The sequence below is a fragment of the Xenopus tropicalis genome, chromosome 1 (assembly GCF_000004195.4).
Source record: "Xenopus tropicalis strain Nigerian chromosome 1, UCB_Xtro_10.0, whole genome shotgun sequence".
NCBI classification, from domain to species: Eukaryota; Metazoa; Chordata; class Amphibia; order Anura; family Pipidae; genus Xenopus; species Xenopus tropicalis.
The window spans coordinates 152,682,811-152,696,677 of NC_030677.2; the positions used below are offsets into that span (position 1 = coordinate 152,682,811).

General features: G+C 39.4%; 1 protein-coding gene across 3 annotated transcripts in view; it reads left to right on the forward strand.

The window, feature by feature from the left end:
• ggt1 (gamma-glutamyltransferase 1) overlaps window positions 1–12,086 on the forward strand; it is a 55,362-nt gene extending 43,276 nt beyond the window's left edge. For all 3 annotated transcript variants that reach the window (NM_001006723.2, XM_012959583.3, XM_012959590.3), the window contains exons 5-14: window positions 511–600; window positions 1,821–2,013; window positions 5,952–6,112; window positions 6,272–6,421; window positions 6,591–6,727; window positions 7,120–7,307; window positions 8,134–8,261; window positions 8,461–8,573; window positions 10,050–10,163; window positions 10,923–12,086. In NM_001006723.2, coding sequence (NP_001006724.2) covers window positions 511–600; window positions 1,821–2,013; window positions 5,952–6,112; window positions 6,272–6,421; window positions 6,591–6,727; window positions 7,120–7,307; window positions 8,134–8,261; window positions 8,461–8,573; window positions 10,050–10,163; window positions 10,923–11,072 — 1,424 coding nt within the window. In that variant the 3' untranslated portion in view covers window positions 11,073–12,086. The remainder of the gene's footprint in view (window positions 1–510; window positions 601–1,820; window positions 2,014–5,951; window positions 6,113–6,271; window positions 6,422–6,590; window positions 6,728–7,119; window positions 7,308–8,133; window positions 8,262–8,460; window positions 8,574–10,049; window positions 10,164–10,922) is intronic.
• The last annotated feature ends 1,781 nt before the right edge of the window (window positions 12,087–13,867 follow it).

Genomic DNA, 13,867 nt, shown 5'->3' on the forward strand with positions numbered 1-13,867 from the left:
GAAGTATGCACAATGGAAAACTGGACTAGTCTGGGCAGAGTCACATCAAAGTGGATAAAATCTTTTTAGATAACCAATAAATGTAAAACCCAATAAGGTCTTTAAATAAGTGTCTTTAAACAAGTGTGCAAATACAGTGCAAAAACTGTGGAAGTAATGAATAGTGTTTTATGACTGAATGATTTCACCCACAAAAGGGAAGGGGCCCACACCTGTTAATACAGGGAAATTCCTGTAGATTTCATAGCCCACCAAAAGCTTATTAAAGACAAGTCCGTGCTGGTGTAGGCATAACCACCAACTGCAAACATGTTAAATAACATTTGTGTTAACAAATGGATGTGTCTTAATCCTTTGTGCTTATACATTGTATAATCTTTTAGCACTGGTACCTCTGGAATCGGTATGGGTTAATAATAATAAAGAAAATAATAATAATAAGGCCTTGCAATGCCAAATGCTGCAGTGAGGCTAAATGGTGTAATTCCTCTATTTTTTCTCTCTGTGCAGGAAAAGCTGAAGTTATAAATGCTCGGGAAAGGGCTCCACTGGCCGCAACAGAGGAAATGTATGGAAACAACAGTCAATTAGCCCAGATTGGTGAGAAAAAGTCAAGGCTTTTGATAAAAAATAAAATCAGCACAGTCTGAACTGCATGGATGACATAGTTTTATTGTAATTAGTTGTGGGGAATCCTATGCTTCGCATACATTGCCATCATGTACTTAATGTTATTACACCTACTGCTAGTTCCCTGGATTCAAGCTAATTATGCAGTTTACACTGGACTGGCCTGTTTGCTTTTTTGTATTAACAACTGTAAGTCATGGTGTTAGCTGTGCATAAACAATTGTCTGCTTTTTGGAAATATTATATTTTCCAGGCAATTTTCCCCTCTCGTGTATTATTTTTCTGAGCTGACACTGTTATAAACTTTTAAAAAGGTTCGCCATCAGAAATCATTGTGTCTCATACTATTACTAGCCCATTGGTCACCCAGGCCCTCTAGGAGGTGAGCTCTAAAATGGGGCCCTTGCACATGGCCCCAGTCTGCCCAGCTCACTTCCTAAGTATTCCAAAATTCCAGACGCAATCCAACCTTGCCCTTCCCCTAGTCCTGCCCCACAACCTGTGAATCTTGTTCTGTCTCCAGCCTCCCCCATGTGACTGGTGGTTCAGGTCTAGCGCCCATATTTTTGGTTGCTGATACAGTACAGTGCAGTACAAGCAAAAAATGTAGTTGCACCAACTTTGCTGCAGTGCTCTGTTCATTTATGAGCTCATTTATCAATTTTCAAGTTTTTGAATTCGAGTTTGTGTTTTTGGTTTTTTTGCACTTAATAAATACCTGACATTCCAGTTTTAGAACCGTAACTTGAATTAGAGTCAGGAAAGAACAACAAACTTGATAAATCATCCCATTAAATTTGGGGAAGTAGGTTTAGGGGCTGTGGCTCCTCTGTACTGAGCCAGAAAATTAAAATCAGAACTTATTCTGGTTTCTTTGTGTATCTAATAAAATCTTTCATCGTCTCTAAAGAGTCACATCCTGCGAATCACCCCCCCCAGTTTGCTTAATGAGATTTCATATTTCTTTAGGGAAACACATGTAGTCAGATGATTAGTGTTGGATATGTGTTGTGCTTAAAGAAACCATTGCACATCTGCACAAACTCAACATAAGGGGGACATGCAAATAAGGAAGTACCATTTAAATCTTTGTGCAATAAAAGAGTACTATGTTATATGTGCTATGAGCTACCAGTACTAGGTACACCTAGACAATCTGACCTTCTTCTGTTCTTGTACTCCTTTTGTAGGTGGCAAGTCAATAGCAGTGCCTGGGGAGATCCGAGGATACCAGTTGGCACACAAGCGTCATGGCAAGCTTCCATGGAAACGGTTATTTGAACCAAGCATTAAATTGGCACGAGAGGGGTTTCCTGTAGGCTTGGGACTCGAACAAGGGCTGAATAGAAGCAGGGAGGCGATTGAGAGTAATCCATTACTCTGGTAAAAAAAAACTTTAAGAACTGAACTATTCTTATCTCTCTAGTTGTACCCAGTTGCCTTTTCAAAACATCCTGCATGGCCCACAATACTACAGGGCATACTTACAATATTCTTATTGCTTTGCATTTGTATGCATTGTAAAGGATGCAGTAAAAAAAAAATTGTGTTAATGGAGAAGGAAAGGCTAATAAAGAGTTAATCTCAAGCTGCAGGCATACCTTCAGTTCTCTCAATAGTGCCCTTAAGTCTCCCCATATTTCTCCCGTTCAGATGATCAGAAGTCTCATAGGTAAAAAAACGCTGAGCTGTGTAAAGAAAGTTCCCATAATGCCTCGCTCCTGCACCAAGACCAAGACCGGTGTACATGTGCAGTTTGTAAGACTATGAGGAAGCTTCCTGCTGATTGGCTCAGATCACACATTCTCAAAGGGGGGGGGCAAGTTCTTAGCATTCTTGTGGGAGGGGGGAGCAGGAGAGGAGAGAGCTGCATGTCTCTGGCAGAAGAAAACAAAGAAATCCTGTATCTTTTTAAAGAGAAGTCAGTGCAGCGTTTCTGTGAGTGCTTATGGCTGTATTTACATAGACCTTTCTGATAAAGCTTACTTAGTTTTTACCTTTCCTTCTTTGCCGTGAATGTGCTTGCGTTGGCCCCAGTAGACATGAGTGTTTGTTTCCACAAGTGTTCAAAATTACATAGCGCCACTTAATGACATCAATGATATCTTAAACCAAAAGTTAATTTACAGTGGGATCAAGCAAAGATCATTGGGAAAATGCTGAAGTGAAGTACACTTAAAAGAGCAATGAAAGCAAATAAAGCTTTAAACAGTAAACTTTCTACAATGGTCCATGGGTGTACCCTTGCCACCTTTTATTTGCGTATGATTCATCTTTCAAGCACCTATAGGGGCCAGGGGGCTGCTTAACATAGGAGTGTGCTGTTTCTTCTATCTCTTAACCAAACTAGATTAAATTGGCAAATGTGACTAGTAAAGATAAGTGCAATAAGATTCAAACACTTTGTGCACCCATTTTTGTGCCTAGTTTTAATAAATGAGCCCTATGAAGTTAAAGCTTTGGATTGGGCTGCTATCTGAGTTACATTTTAGCAACCCTATGCAACTCAAAAATAAAAAATACATAGGGGCCGATTCACTAAGATGAGTTTTAACCTGCGCTATTTATAGCGCGCATTAAAAATTTTATTGCGTCTTAATTTTCGCGACTTTTCGCACGATTCACTATCAGTACACTTGCGCTATTTTACGCGTGGTATTTCATGCGATATTTTTGATGAGATAAATAACGTGCGTGGTATTTTTCGCATGCACGCTATTTATCGCATGCGCTAATTGTCACGACATAACGTACGCGACAATCGGCAGCATAAAACTGCCGACATTTTGCCCTGGGAGAGCACAGAGGGCTAGAGAGGTGCTGTATAAATGTTTATTTGCAAAAAAACCCCCCAAAAACCAATAAAAATATAAGTAAGAAAAAAAAAGAAGTGCTAGAGTTATCACACTCGGCAGAAAATACACTACATACTAATTTCTAAGATCCCCGAAACGGCAAAAATGTTGTGCGGGCAAAAAATTTGTTGCCCGCGACTATTATTTTTTGAAGCCTTTGTCAATTTTTGGACGTGCGGGGAATTTTCGTGTGGCGAATTTTTTTTATGCGTTTTGCCATTGTTTTGCGAAACGCATGAAAAAATTTGCTGCAGAAAAATTCGCCACACGTCCAAAAATTCGCTGCGAATCCATGCCTGGCAAAACATTTCATCACTTGTAGCCGCATATAAATAGTCGCACAAATGAACGCACGCCATGTTAGCCATACACGCCAATACTTTCGTAAAATTAATGTATTAAAAATGACCATTTCCCTGCAAACTGGCAGCTGCGTCACTCTAGGGGAAACACATACTTGAATAAATAGCACTGCAAAGTCCATATTTTATTGGCAAAAGCTCATTTACTGTACCTTTCTATAATTATTATACCTAGTAATGTATTTTGTGCGACTAAATAGTTACCACTATTGTACTGTATAATATCGCAACTAAATATTTACCGCTATTGTACTGTATATTTTGGCGACTAAATATTTACCGCTATTGTACTGTATATTTTGGCGACTAAATATTTACCGCTATAGTACTGTATATTAGTAGCGAAATTCCATACATGCCAAGACTTTAGTAAAATTGAGTAAAAAGACACATACTTGAATAAATAACACTGTAAGTCCATATTTTATTGCCAAAAACTCATTTACTGTACTTTTCTATAATTTTTCGCCTGCCTGTAGTAGGTGTTAATTTTCGCATAGCCGAATGCGATATTTAGCGCGCCTAAGTTATAGTGAATCATGCGATCGTATTCTTTTCAGCGCGGAAATTAACGCATGCGTTAAAACTAAAGCGAAAATGGCGACTTACCGCACGCGATAATACTATAGTGAATTGCGCGCTGATAATTTTTATCGCACGTTAGTGAATCAGGCCCATAGTACTAAGCGAACTAAGTAGAATTCTTACCAGTTGTAGCCCAGGGTCCGGGTGCTCATGCACCAGACCTTCAGCTTTAGGGAGCCAAACATGGGAAACGAGAAAAACAGGCAGGCACTCCGGAAAAATAATAGTCTTTAAGTAGCTTAAGAAGTTGAAATAAAACCAAAAAGTTTATTTACACTTTTTATTATTATTTTACATTTATATGTAAGTGCAAATAAACTTTTTATAGTTTTATTTCAACTTCTTGAGCTACTTTTATTTTTCCGGAGTGCCTGCCTGTTTTTCTCATTTTCCAAACCTATGCAACTATTTTGCCTCTCTAATATCTTCTCTCCTCTATGGCTGTCCTATTCCCATAAACAAACACCTGAAGAAGGGGTCACCCCCGAAAGCTTGTGCTGTTTGTTCATTTCTGCAAATAAATGATTTAAAGGCATTGCCGAAACACTGGAGTGCTTCTTCCCCTTTGCAAAGATACATATGTATATATATATATGTCCTATTCCCATGTCACCAGAGACACAGGAGAAAAACAACCATACAGAACAGAAGTCAGATAGAACAGACGTGAGACCCACTGATGATGAGGATGCTAAGGATCAGACATGATGCTGAGAGTGACTGATGGAAGACAAACAGTGGAGAGAATGTTGTACATGGCAAATTGCATAGGAGTCCAATATACTACTTTGAGCTTATAATGCATATTTTTCAAAAAAATATTCATTATAAATTAATAAGCACTGTTTAGCAAAAATTAAATCTGACCGTGCCATTTCTAATTTAAGGTCAGTTAAACATTTTGGAACTAGTTATTCCGCATGGAAAGCCTTGGGTGTTTGTTCACTTAAATAAGAGAAGCTAATGTTGTTTTAATGAGTAAATCTCATGGAAGAAAAAAATGAATAAAACAATAACAAAATTAGAATTGCTTGCATGTATTTATCCAATAATGGGCCAGATTTAATTTAGTGAGAAAAGGGTTTTATCCCGTGAAAATTGTTGGTCAATTTGAGATGCAATTCAATTCAGAAAAACTTATCTCACTGTTTATCATGTAAAAAACTCTGTCTATGGAAAAAACTGGAACTAAATTAGAAAAAAGTTCTTTCTCTTCAAATTGAATCTTATCCATCAGTTTCCACATGATAAACCATGAGATAACTTTTTCTCACTGAATTGAATCTGGCCCAATATCTTTTGTACTAAGGATTTCTCAAATGCAGCATCATCAATATAAGTCAGGTATAACATTCATTGTTACAATGCATAAATAAAATGGCACATTAATGTTATACCACATAACACAGTTTATCTCTATGACTATTTGCAAGGAAAAATAATTTATTATAAGGAATTGTAAAAAAAGATAATTGTGTCTACTTAAATCCAATCTCTCTTCCTTACCTTTCTCCCACAGTGAGGTGTTCTGTGGTCCAGATGGCCATGTGCTGCAGATGGGAGATATAGTAAAGATGCCAAAACTAGCAAACACTCTACAGACCTTGGCAGATGAAGGTCCTGATGCTTTCTACACAGGTTCCCTGTCTAAGCAGATAGTGAAGGACATCCAGGATGCAGGTAAGAGCTAGGGACAGCAAATTGCAGAATTGGAGGTTGTTGTGGGACACAAATAGAATTAATAGATGCTAATGCTTATTTATTCTTCTCTATGTGCTATAGGATGTATTATAGCTTAATAGATAATGATGCTTATTTATTCTTCTCTATGTGCTATAGAAGGTATTATCACAGAAGAAGATCTACGTAATTATACAGTGGACTTCCAGGATGACCCACTCCAGTTCTCACTGGGAGACTTCACTTTGGTCAGTCCCACTGCACCCCTAAGTGGGCCTGTCCTTGGACTTATCATGAACATCTTAAAAGGTAAGTCCAACTACAACGCTGTTGTTTGACTGCAATCCCTGCAGTACCCCCTCTAAAGCCTACAGTTGTCTGTGTAGCTACAGAGAATAATTTTTATGGCTAAATACCCTCTGCAGTGTTCTGTCAAGTATGTGAAATTACAAACTTGCTGCTATTTTAATGCTTGCAGGTTATAATTTTTCAAGACAAAGTGTGGAGACAGACGAGAAACTTGGGTTAACCTATCACCGTATTTTAGAGGCCTTCCGTTTTGCTTATGCCAAGAGAACATTATTAGGAGATCCCATGTATGAGAACATGACTGAGGTAACACTTACAACAAAACCCCTTTTACTTTCCATTGATTTCTGTTAATGTTCTAATTTCTTAAAGGTCATCTGTGTACAAATGTTCTTTGTGTGTGCCTCTAAAACCTGTATTATTCCCTGTCACATAGGTTTGTCTTAACAAGTATAATTTATATGTGTGCATACAGAATTTTCTGTGTGCTTTCCAGTTTGTTGTTCTGTCTAAATGTGTCCACTTAGGCAAGTGCACAACTTGACAGCATTTCAATGCAGCTCGTAGAGCACATTCCTACATTGGGGAAGGAATTTTAGTTCCCACTATAAAAAGTAAATATATTTCAGATATCAAACTGGGAACTTTCAATATTTCCTCATTGATCTCAACCTTGATAAATGCATCCCTCCCTGCAGGTGATAAAGAACTTGACCTCAGTTTATTATGCTGAAGCGCTGAGACAGAAAATCACAGATGATACTACTCACCAGCCTGACTATTATGAACCAACTTACTTCATACAAGACTCGCATGGCACAGCCCACCTATCAATTGTAGCTGAAGATGGCAGTGCTGTATCTGCAACTAGTACCATTAACCGCTAGTAAGTGCATTCAGGTATTGCTATTGAGTCTATTGGTCTTCTTCTGTGATCTCTTAGAAACCCTAATTTTATCAGCCTGAGGGGTGAAAATAATTGCACAGATTCTGCATACTGGGACTGATAACTGCCCACAACTTTCTAATAATAATAATAATAATAATAATTGATAATAATAATTGATAATAATAATTTTTGCATCTATGTTGCTTTAATATGTACTGTATTTGACAAATGGTGAAAGACACACAGTTGTGTTTTTTTGGCTGATGTGGTTTAGTGTTGCTAGGGAATACAATTATAGGTTGAACATGATAGACAGTTGCCTTTTTTTCAACCCATATTAAATATAAAAACAGCTGATATACTATGTATATATACTAATATATACTGATGTGCAAGATCTCACTCCATTGACATCTTTGTATGACAGCATACACTTTTTATAATTCAACCTCCACATAAATGGTAAATCAGATATATGACCCATTCTCAAAAGTTTGGAAGGCACTGTGCTATGGTATCATCCATCTGTAAGGTATCCCATTCACTGCACTTCAACTATAAAATAGTTCTTTCAAGAGTACAGTTCTGCAGCCAGCACCAATTACATATATTGCTCTGTCTCATCTAGTTTGATTTGCCAGTTTATCCTATCCAACTTCATTTGCCATCCTGTCCCATTCAGTAAGATTCCCCAGTCTGTATTATTCACATAGCCTCCACAGTGTATCCATTCTAGATGTCCCAGTCTCCCCCCCATTTATTTAGATTTACTAAACTATGCCTTGTTTACCAATCTACCTCCGTCTTTCCATATTTTTTCCAGTTTTGGTTCTAAGGTTATTTCCAATGTGACAGGAATCATTTATAATGACGAAATGGATGATTTCAGCTCCCCTCTGATAAATAGCGGCTTTGACATCCCACCTTCACCAGCAAATTTTATTAAACCAGGTACTATCACGCAATGGCAACATTTATCTGTTTCTTTAATAAAGAGTTACAGTTTAGCTGTTATATATGTGGATGCATGGAAAAAACACAGACACTTTTCAGTATACAGAAACAACATGGACATGAGCAGATGTGAGCTGACAGTTCATATTCAGGATTGGATGGAATGTTAACCCTTAAAACATTATGTATGTTTCAGGAAAGCGACCCCTTTCTTCCATGTGCCCCTCAATCATTCTGGACAAGAACAAAAAGGTGCACCTAGTGGTTGGAGCTTCTGGAGGCCCAAAAATAACAACTTCAGTAGCACTGGTAAGTTACAGTAATGGCTGCTAGAGATGCATGGTTGGAATAGTGAATTCATTGTTCATGAAGTGCTACTAATTCTCAGCTAGGTAACTGTTTGCTCAGGATGGTTTCATATATAGCTCAGTTTTATGGAATGCTGAAATCTTCATCTTTACTCCCATCATCTCTAGCAAGAACTAACACAAAAATTATTGCCAACCATTAAGCTCAGAAACCAGTTGGATCCAGGGCCTCCATTACAATGGAGCAGCATCCAGAGGGAGTTAGAGTAATGAGAAAGACTATTCCATAGGTACAAAAGGCAAATAATTTTACAACAGTAAACCCTGGTGGATGGAGGGTTGCTATATATAAGGTATGTATTACAAATCTACAAACCTCTGCAGCACAAAGTTGGTAGGCAGCATATGGGCACGGTTTTAGACATCTGGGAGTATTTCCCCCAACCAGAGCCCACATCATTTTGTGCAAAAACTGCTCCTAACAGGCACTATGCCATCGGCAACAGGAGGGAGCTCTCAGTATGCGCGGCCATGTTGTGACACTAACATGCACATGATACTTAGTCCCCCAGGTTGCTCATTATGCGAATGCATTTGAGAGAACCCCAGCTCTCCAGGGCCAACAGCTACAATAATATGCAAAATAATCCTCCAATGAAAATCCCATCTGATCAACTGAGAGGTGGCCTTTAATTACACAGGAAAAACTATTTACCAATGAGAATTCTACTGACCAAAATCTTATTTACATAGATCAGCTGGGATTCTCATTGGAGGATTATTTTGCACATTAGTGTAGCTGCTGGCCCTGGAGAGCTGGGTGTTTCTCAGAAGCATGTACATAATGAGCAAACTGGGGCACTAAGAATCATTTGCATGTTAGTGTCACAACATGGCCGTCCACACTGGGCGTTCCCTCCTGTTGCTGGTGGCATATTTTACACAAAATGGTACTGTTTCTCCCAACCAGAGTGTGGGCTCTATTAAACTGCACTTTCAGTGGGGTAAACAATTTTTCACAGACAGGTGCCCTTTAAGACTCACATCTGAAGTGTGAGGCAAAAGTTAGATCCAGGGATGCCTTCTGCAGGATCCACCATTGCTGCTGTAACAGGCACAAGTGTGCATTGGGTGGAACTGCTATGTAAATTGAGTGCTGATGGCAATTTTGGGATTAGGAGAGCATTAAATGCATGTTACAGTTTAAAAGTGGATGCAAGAGGTGATTGGGTCCCTCTGCTTTTTATAGTGGGCTAGTCTCTCAGGATGGTCCTATCTCCTTGTTTTTTGGGGCTCCAATATATTGCTGAACTGCAACTTCCAGAATGATAAAACCAGCCATGCAGGCAACAATCTATGGATTTAATATGTAGAGAAATATCAAAATATTAAAACACACTGATGAGATTTCAGGCATGCTTATATGAGTCATTGTGAGGAACCTGCTGTCTGGTCTTCATATTTACCTTTATTTCAGGCCATTATGAGCACACTCTGGTTTGGTTATGATGTTAAGAAGGCAGTGGAGGCACCTCGATTACACAACCAACTTTTCCCTGGTAACTCAACACTGGAGAAAACAATAAATCAGGTCGGTGATTATGATATATTTGTCACTTTTCAATGTCAGATATTGGCTTAAAAACACCAATATACACCAAGATACTTAATAAAATAAATGGAGCAAAGAAAATAGAAACTGCAGATGGAGTACTCTATAGAGACCCATAAACATATAATAGATTCCCAGCTATGAAATATAAGGAAGTTATATCAGCTTCTTGCTTCTATTACTTCTAGATTACAAATATATTCCTTAGATTGGCTTCCTTCTGTCCACCAGGTCCATCATGGCTCCTCTCTGTAGTCCTCAGCCCCTCTCCAGTGCTCAAATGCTGACTTGTCACATCCTGCCCCCGTTTCCTCACAGGCTGCTCCCTCACTACTGCCCAGTGTTCTTTTATACAGATTTTTTGTTTGGCCCACATTGCTAACAGGTTCCAGCTTGTTGGGGGGAGGGAATAAAGACCCCCACACCTAGCCCTTGTTGAAAGGGGTTTCTCACATTCTCACATTAAGATGGTTGCTGTGACACACAAGCATTTGGACTACCAGTTTGGTGTGATTTGGAATGTAAGCTTCCTGGACAACTGGTTTTCTACTAAGCACACATTACCTATATACTCTGTGTAAAACACCATGTACATGAACACATATACATATATAAAAATAATAGCAAACCATGATTAACAATATCTTACATCCTCCTCATCTACGATAATAACTTTATACCTCATGTATTGAATTGTTTAACCAAATGTTTTCTTCATCACATTCTTTTGCGTTGCAGATAGCAGTAGAGGAGCTCATAAAGCGCAACCACAATGTAAGTTTTGAGACCTATGCCTTTGGATCTGTAGTCCAGGCAGTTTTGCACAGTGATGGCAAATGGGCTGCAGCCTCAGACTCACGAAAAGGGGGTTACCCAGCCGGCTATTAAACAGAAATCATCTTGTGGACTACTGATTTGATCTAGCTGGTATCCATAGACTATGACAAACTATTTCAGGAACTCAGGGACCAGATTCAGCTGAGTGTTTATGAATCTTGGCAATCTACCAAAGATGATGTGCTGCTCTCCTATCTCCTCTTGCTTCAGTCGCCATTTTCTCCAGCTTAGTAATAAAGAGACATCTGAAGTGCACACTGAGGAGACTCCTGTATGTGAACAAATAATTATAGAGTGTCATTTCCTTCCGCTGGTCGAAGCCCTGCTAAAACTGTTGCACCCCAAGACTGATATACCTGGAAAAGATGTAGTATTAAATTATACACCAAAATGGATTCCATCTCTTGATCCCCACTCTGTGCCTTCTGCAGACTATAGAGAACGGTCCATTGCAGTTTTTGGTTTGGGCACTACATCCCTTATAGCAGGGCACCCCAACCTTTCTTACTTATGAGCCACAGTCAAATGTAAAAAGGCTTGTGAGCAACACAAACATCATAAAAGTTCATGTGAGTGCCAAATAAGGGCTGTAATTGGCTATTTGGTAACCCCCTATGCACACTTTTGGCTTATAGGAGACTTTGTTTGGTAGTAGATCTTGTTTTTATTCAACCAAAACTTGCCACCAAGTCAGGAATTGAAAAATAACTACCTGGTTTGGGGGCACTGAGAGCAACATCCAAGGGGTTGGTGAGCAACATGTTGCTCATGAGCCTCTGGTTGGGGATCACTGCCTTATAGGGAGTGGGAACAAAGCAGAAATAGAGACTGCACTCAAACTAAATTTCAGATGGGGAGCTTACCCCATTTACTATGCCAATGTACCACTCCCTTCGTCAGAATTTTTTTGTTTGCTGCATATAGGGAGTGGGGCCATTTTTGTTTTGTCAATTTATTGAGGCCATTATCCTGTTCAATGGGTGATCAGTGTGGAAGATGTTGAAACATCTCCGTCCTAGGAACAAATAAATTATATCTCTAATAAATGTTTCTTTTATCTTTAGACTCCTGACTGTTATTTCTTTAACGTGATGTAGAGAACATTTTAAACATGGGGCATTTTTGGCAAAAATGGCAGGAAATGTCAAGTAAGAGCAATTTACTGGCTTGTGGTAGATGTTAGCAATCTCCATAAAATGCCTCTACCTCTGCTTTTGACCCAGTTCCCAGGGAAAAGTCATCAGAACCAAACGGAACAAAATGCCCCCATGTGCAGTTTCACTTACGTAACATCACAGCTCCTCAGAGAATCCTTGGCACAAATATTGCAGTGATAGGAAAACAAGAAATAATGGAAATAAATATTGCAAGTGCCTGCTGGGTGCAGCACACCTGATATTGATAAGGAAGCCATTTGTAGAGCACAGTACTGGAAATTTTAGCACAAACAAGGTTTACAGAATAAATCTGTAACATTAAAGAGGACTGAGAATGCTGAAAGATGTGTAACCTACAGCAACCATGCACAGACTTAGGTCCATGGCACATATACCTACATAGTTACATTTTGTTAAAAAGAGAAGCTCTATTAACTGATGTGTTTTGAAAAAAACATGTTTTCCCATGACAGTATTCCTTTAAGATCACTATAGCTTTGGATATTACCCTTGTTCCAGAACTTATCCAAGCCACAAAGGCATTAACAGAATCTGCTGATATTACTGTCGATTATCACTCAGCAGGGCATTCACAGACTCAGTACTCTCACGGTGAAGAACCATTTTTGACACTTCAAACAAAAGTTAAATTCCTCAAGTCTAAGGGCAGTGGCACACGGGGAGATTTGTCGCCCGCTATAAATCTTCGCTATTGTTGGCGACTGTTCTTCCCGACATGCCATCCAACAGGCAAGAATGTAAATCGCTGGTGGGACAGCATACAATTTGCCCGAAGTTTCCTTGCAAAGCAACTTCAGGTGACATCGGGAAACCGAAGCGACGCGTATGCCATGCCACCGACGATTTACATTCTTGCCGGTGGGAAGACACATGGAGCACATGCAGCTACTTTTTCATGTCTACTAAACTCCAGAAAATACCTTGCCATAGACAATACTGAGAATTGCCTCTGCCAAAACACACGTAGAGACAGTTATCAGTAAATGCTCAGCATTGTTTATTTCTGTAGCCGTGACAAGTTGCTGCTACTAGTAGCTCTGTGTGTCTTCACCTGAGGCCAGTGCCACACAGGGCAAGGCTGAGAATCGGCCCTATGTGGTAATGCCTAAAAGGCAACAAAAAGCAAAGGCACTCAGGGCTACAAGGGAACAAACCCTTTAAAAATTTATTGCGGAGGTGCAACGTTTCGGAGCAAAAATAGCCCCTTTATCATGCCCCTTTATCATGCTTGATAAAGGGGCTATTTTTGCTCCGAAACGTTGCACCTCCGCAATAAATTTTTAAAGGGTTTGTTCCCTTGTAGCCCTGAGTGCCTTTGCTTTTTGTTGCCTTGTAGTTTTGGGAGGGTGCCGATCCCTCTAGCAGTGTGCACCGGGCGTTCAAGTTTGGAGAGCCAGGGTGTGCGGAAACGGTCTCTGTTGTGCGTAATGCCTAAAAGGGCCATTGTTCTGTTTCAACTGCTGTGCTTAGTGATAGTTTCCTTAGATCTGGGCTTAAAGGAAAAGTAACACTAAAAATGTTTTAAGTAAAAAATCTATTCTACCCTGCTCCAATAATTGCCCTATCCTGCACACCATTTATTATTTTGAATGCTTTATTACAAAATTCAGGTATAGGACCCATTATCCAGAATGCTCGGGACCAAGGGTATTCCAGATAAGGGATCTT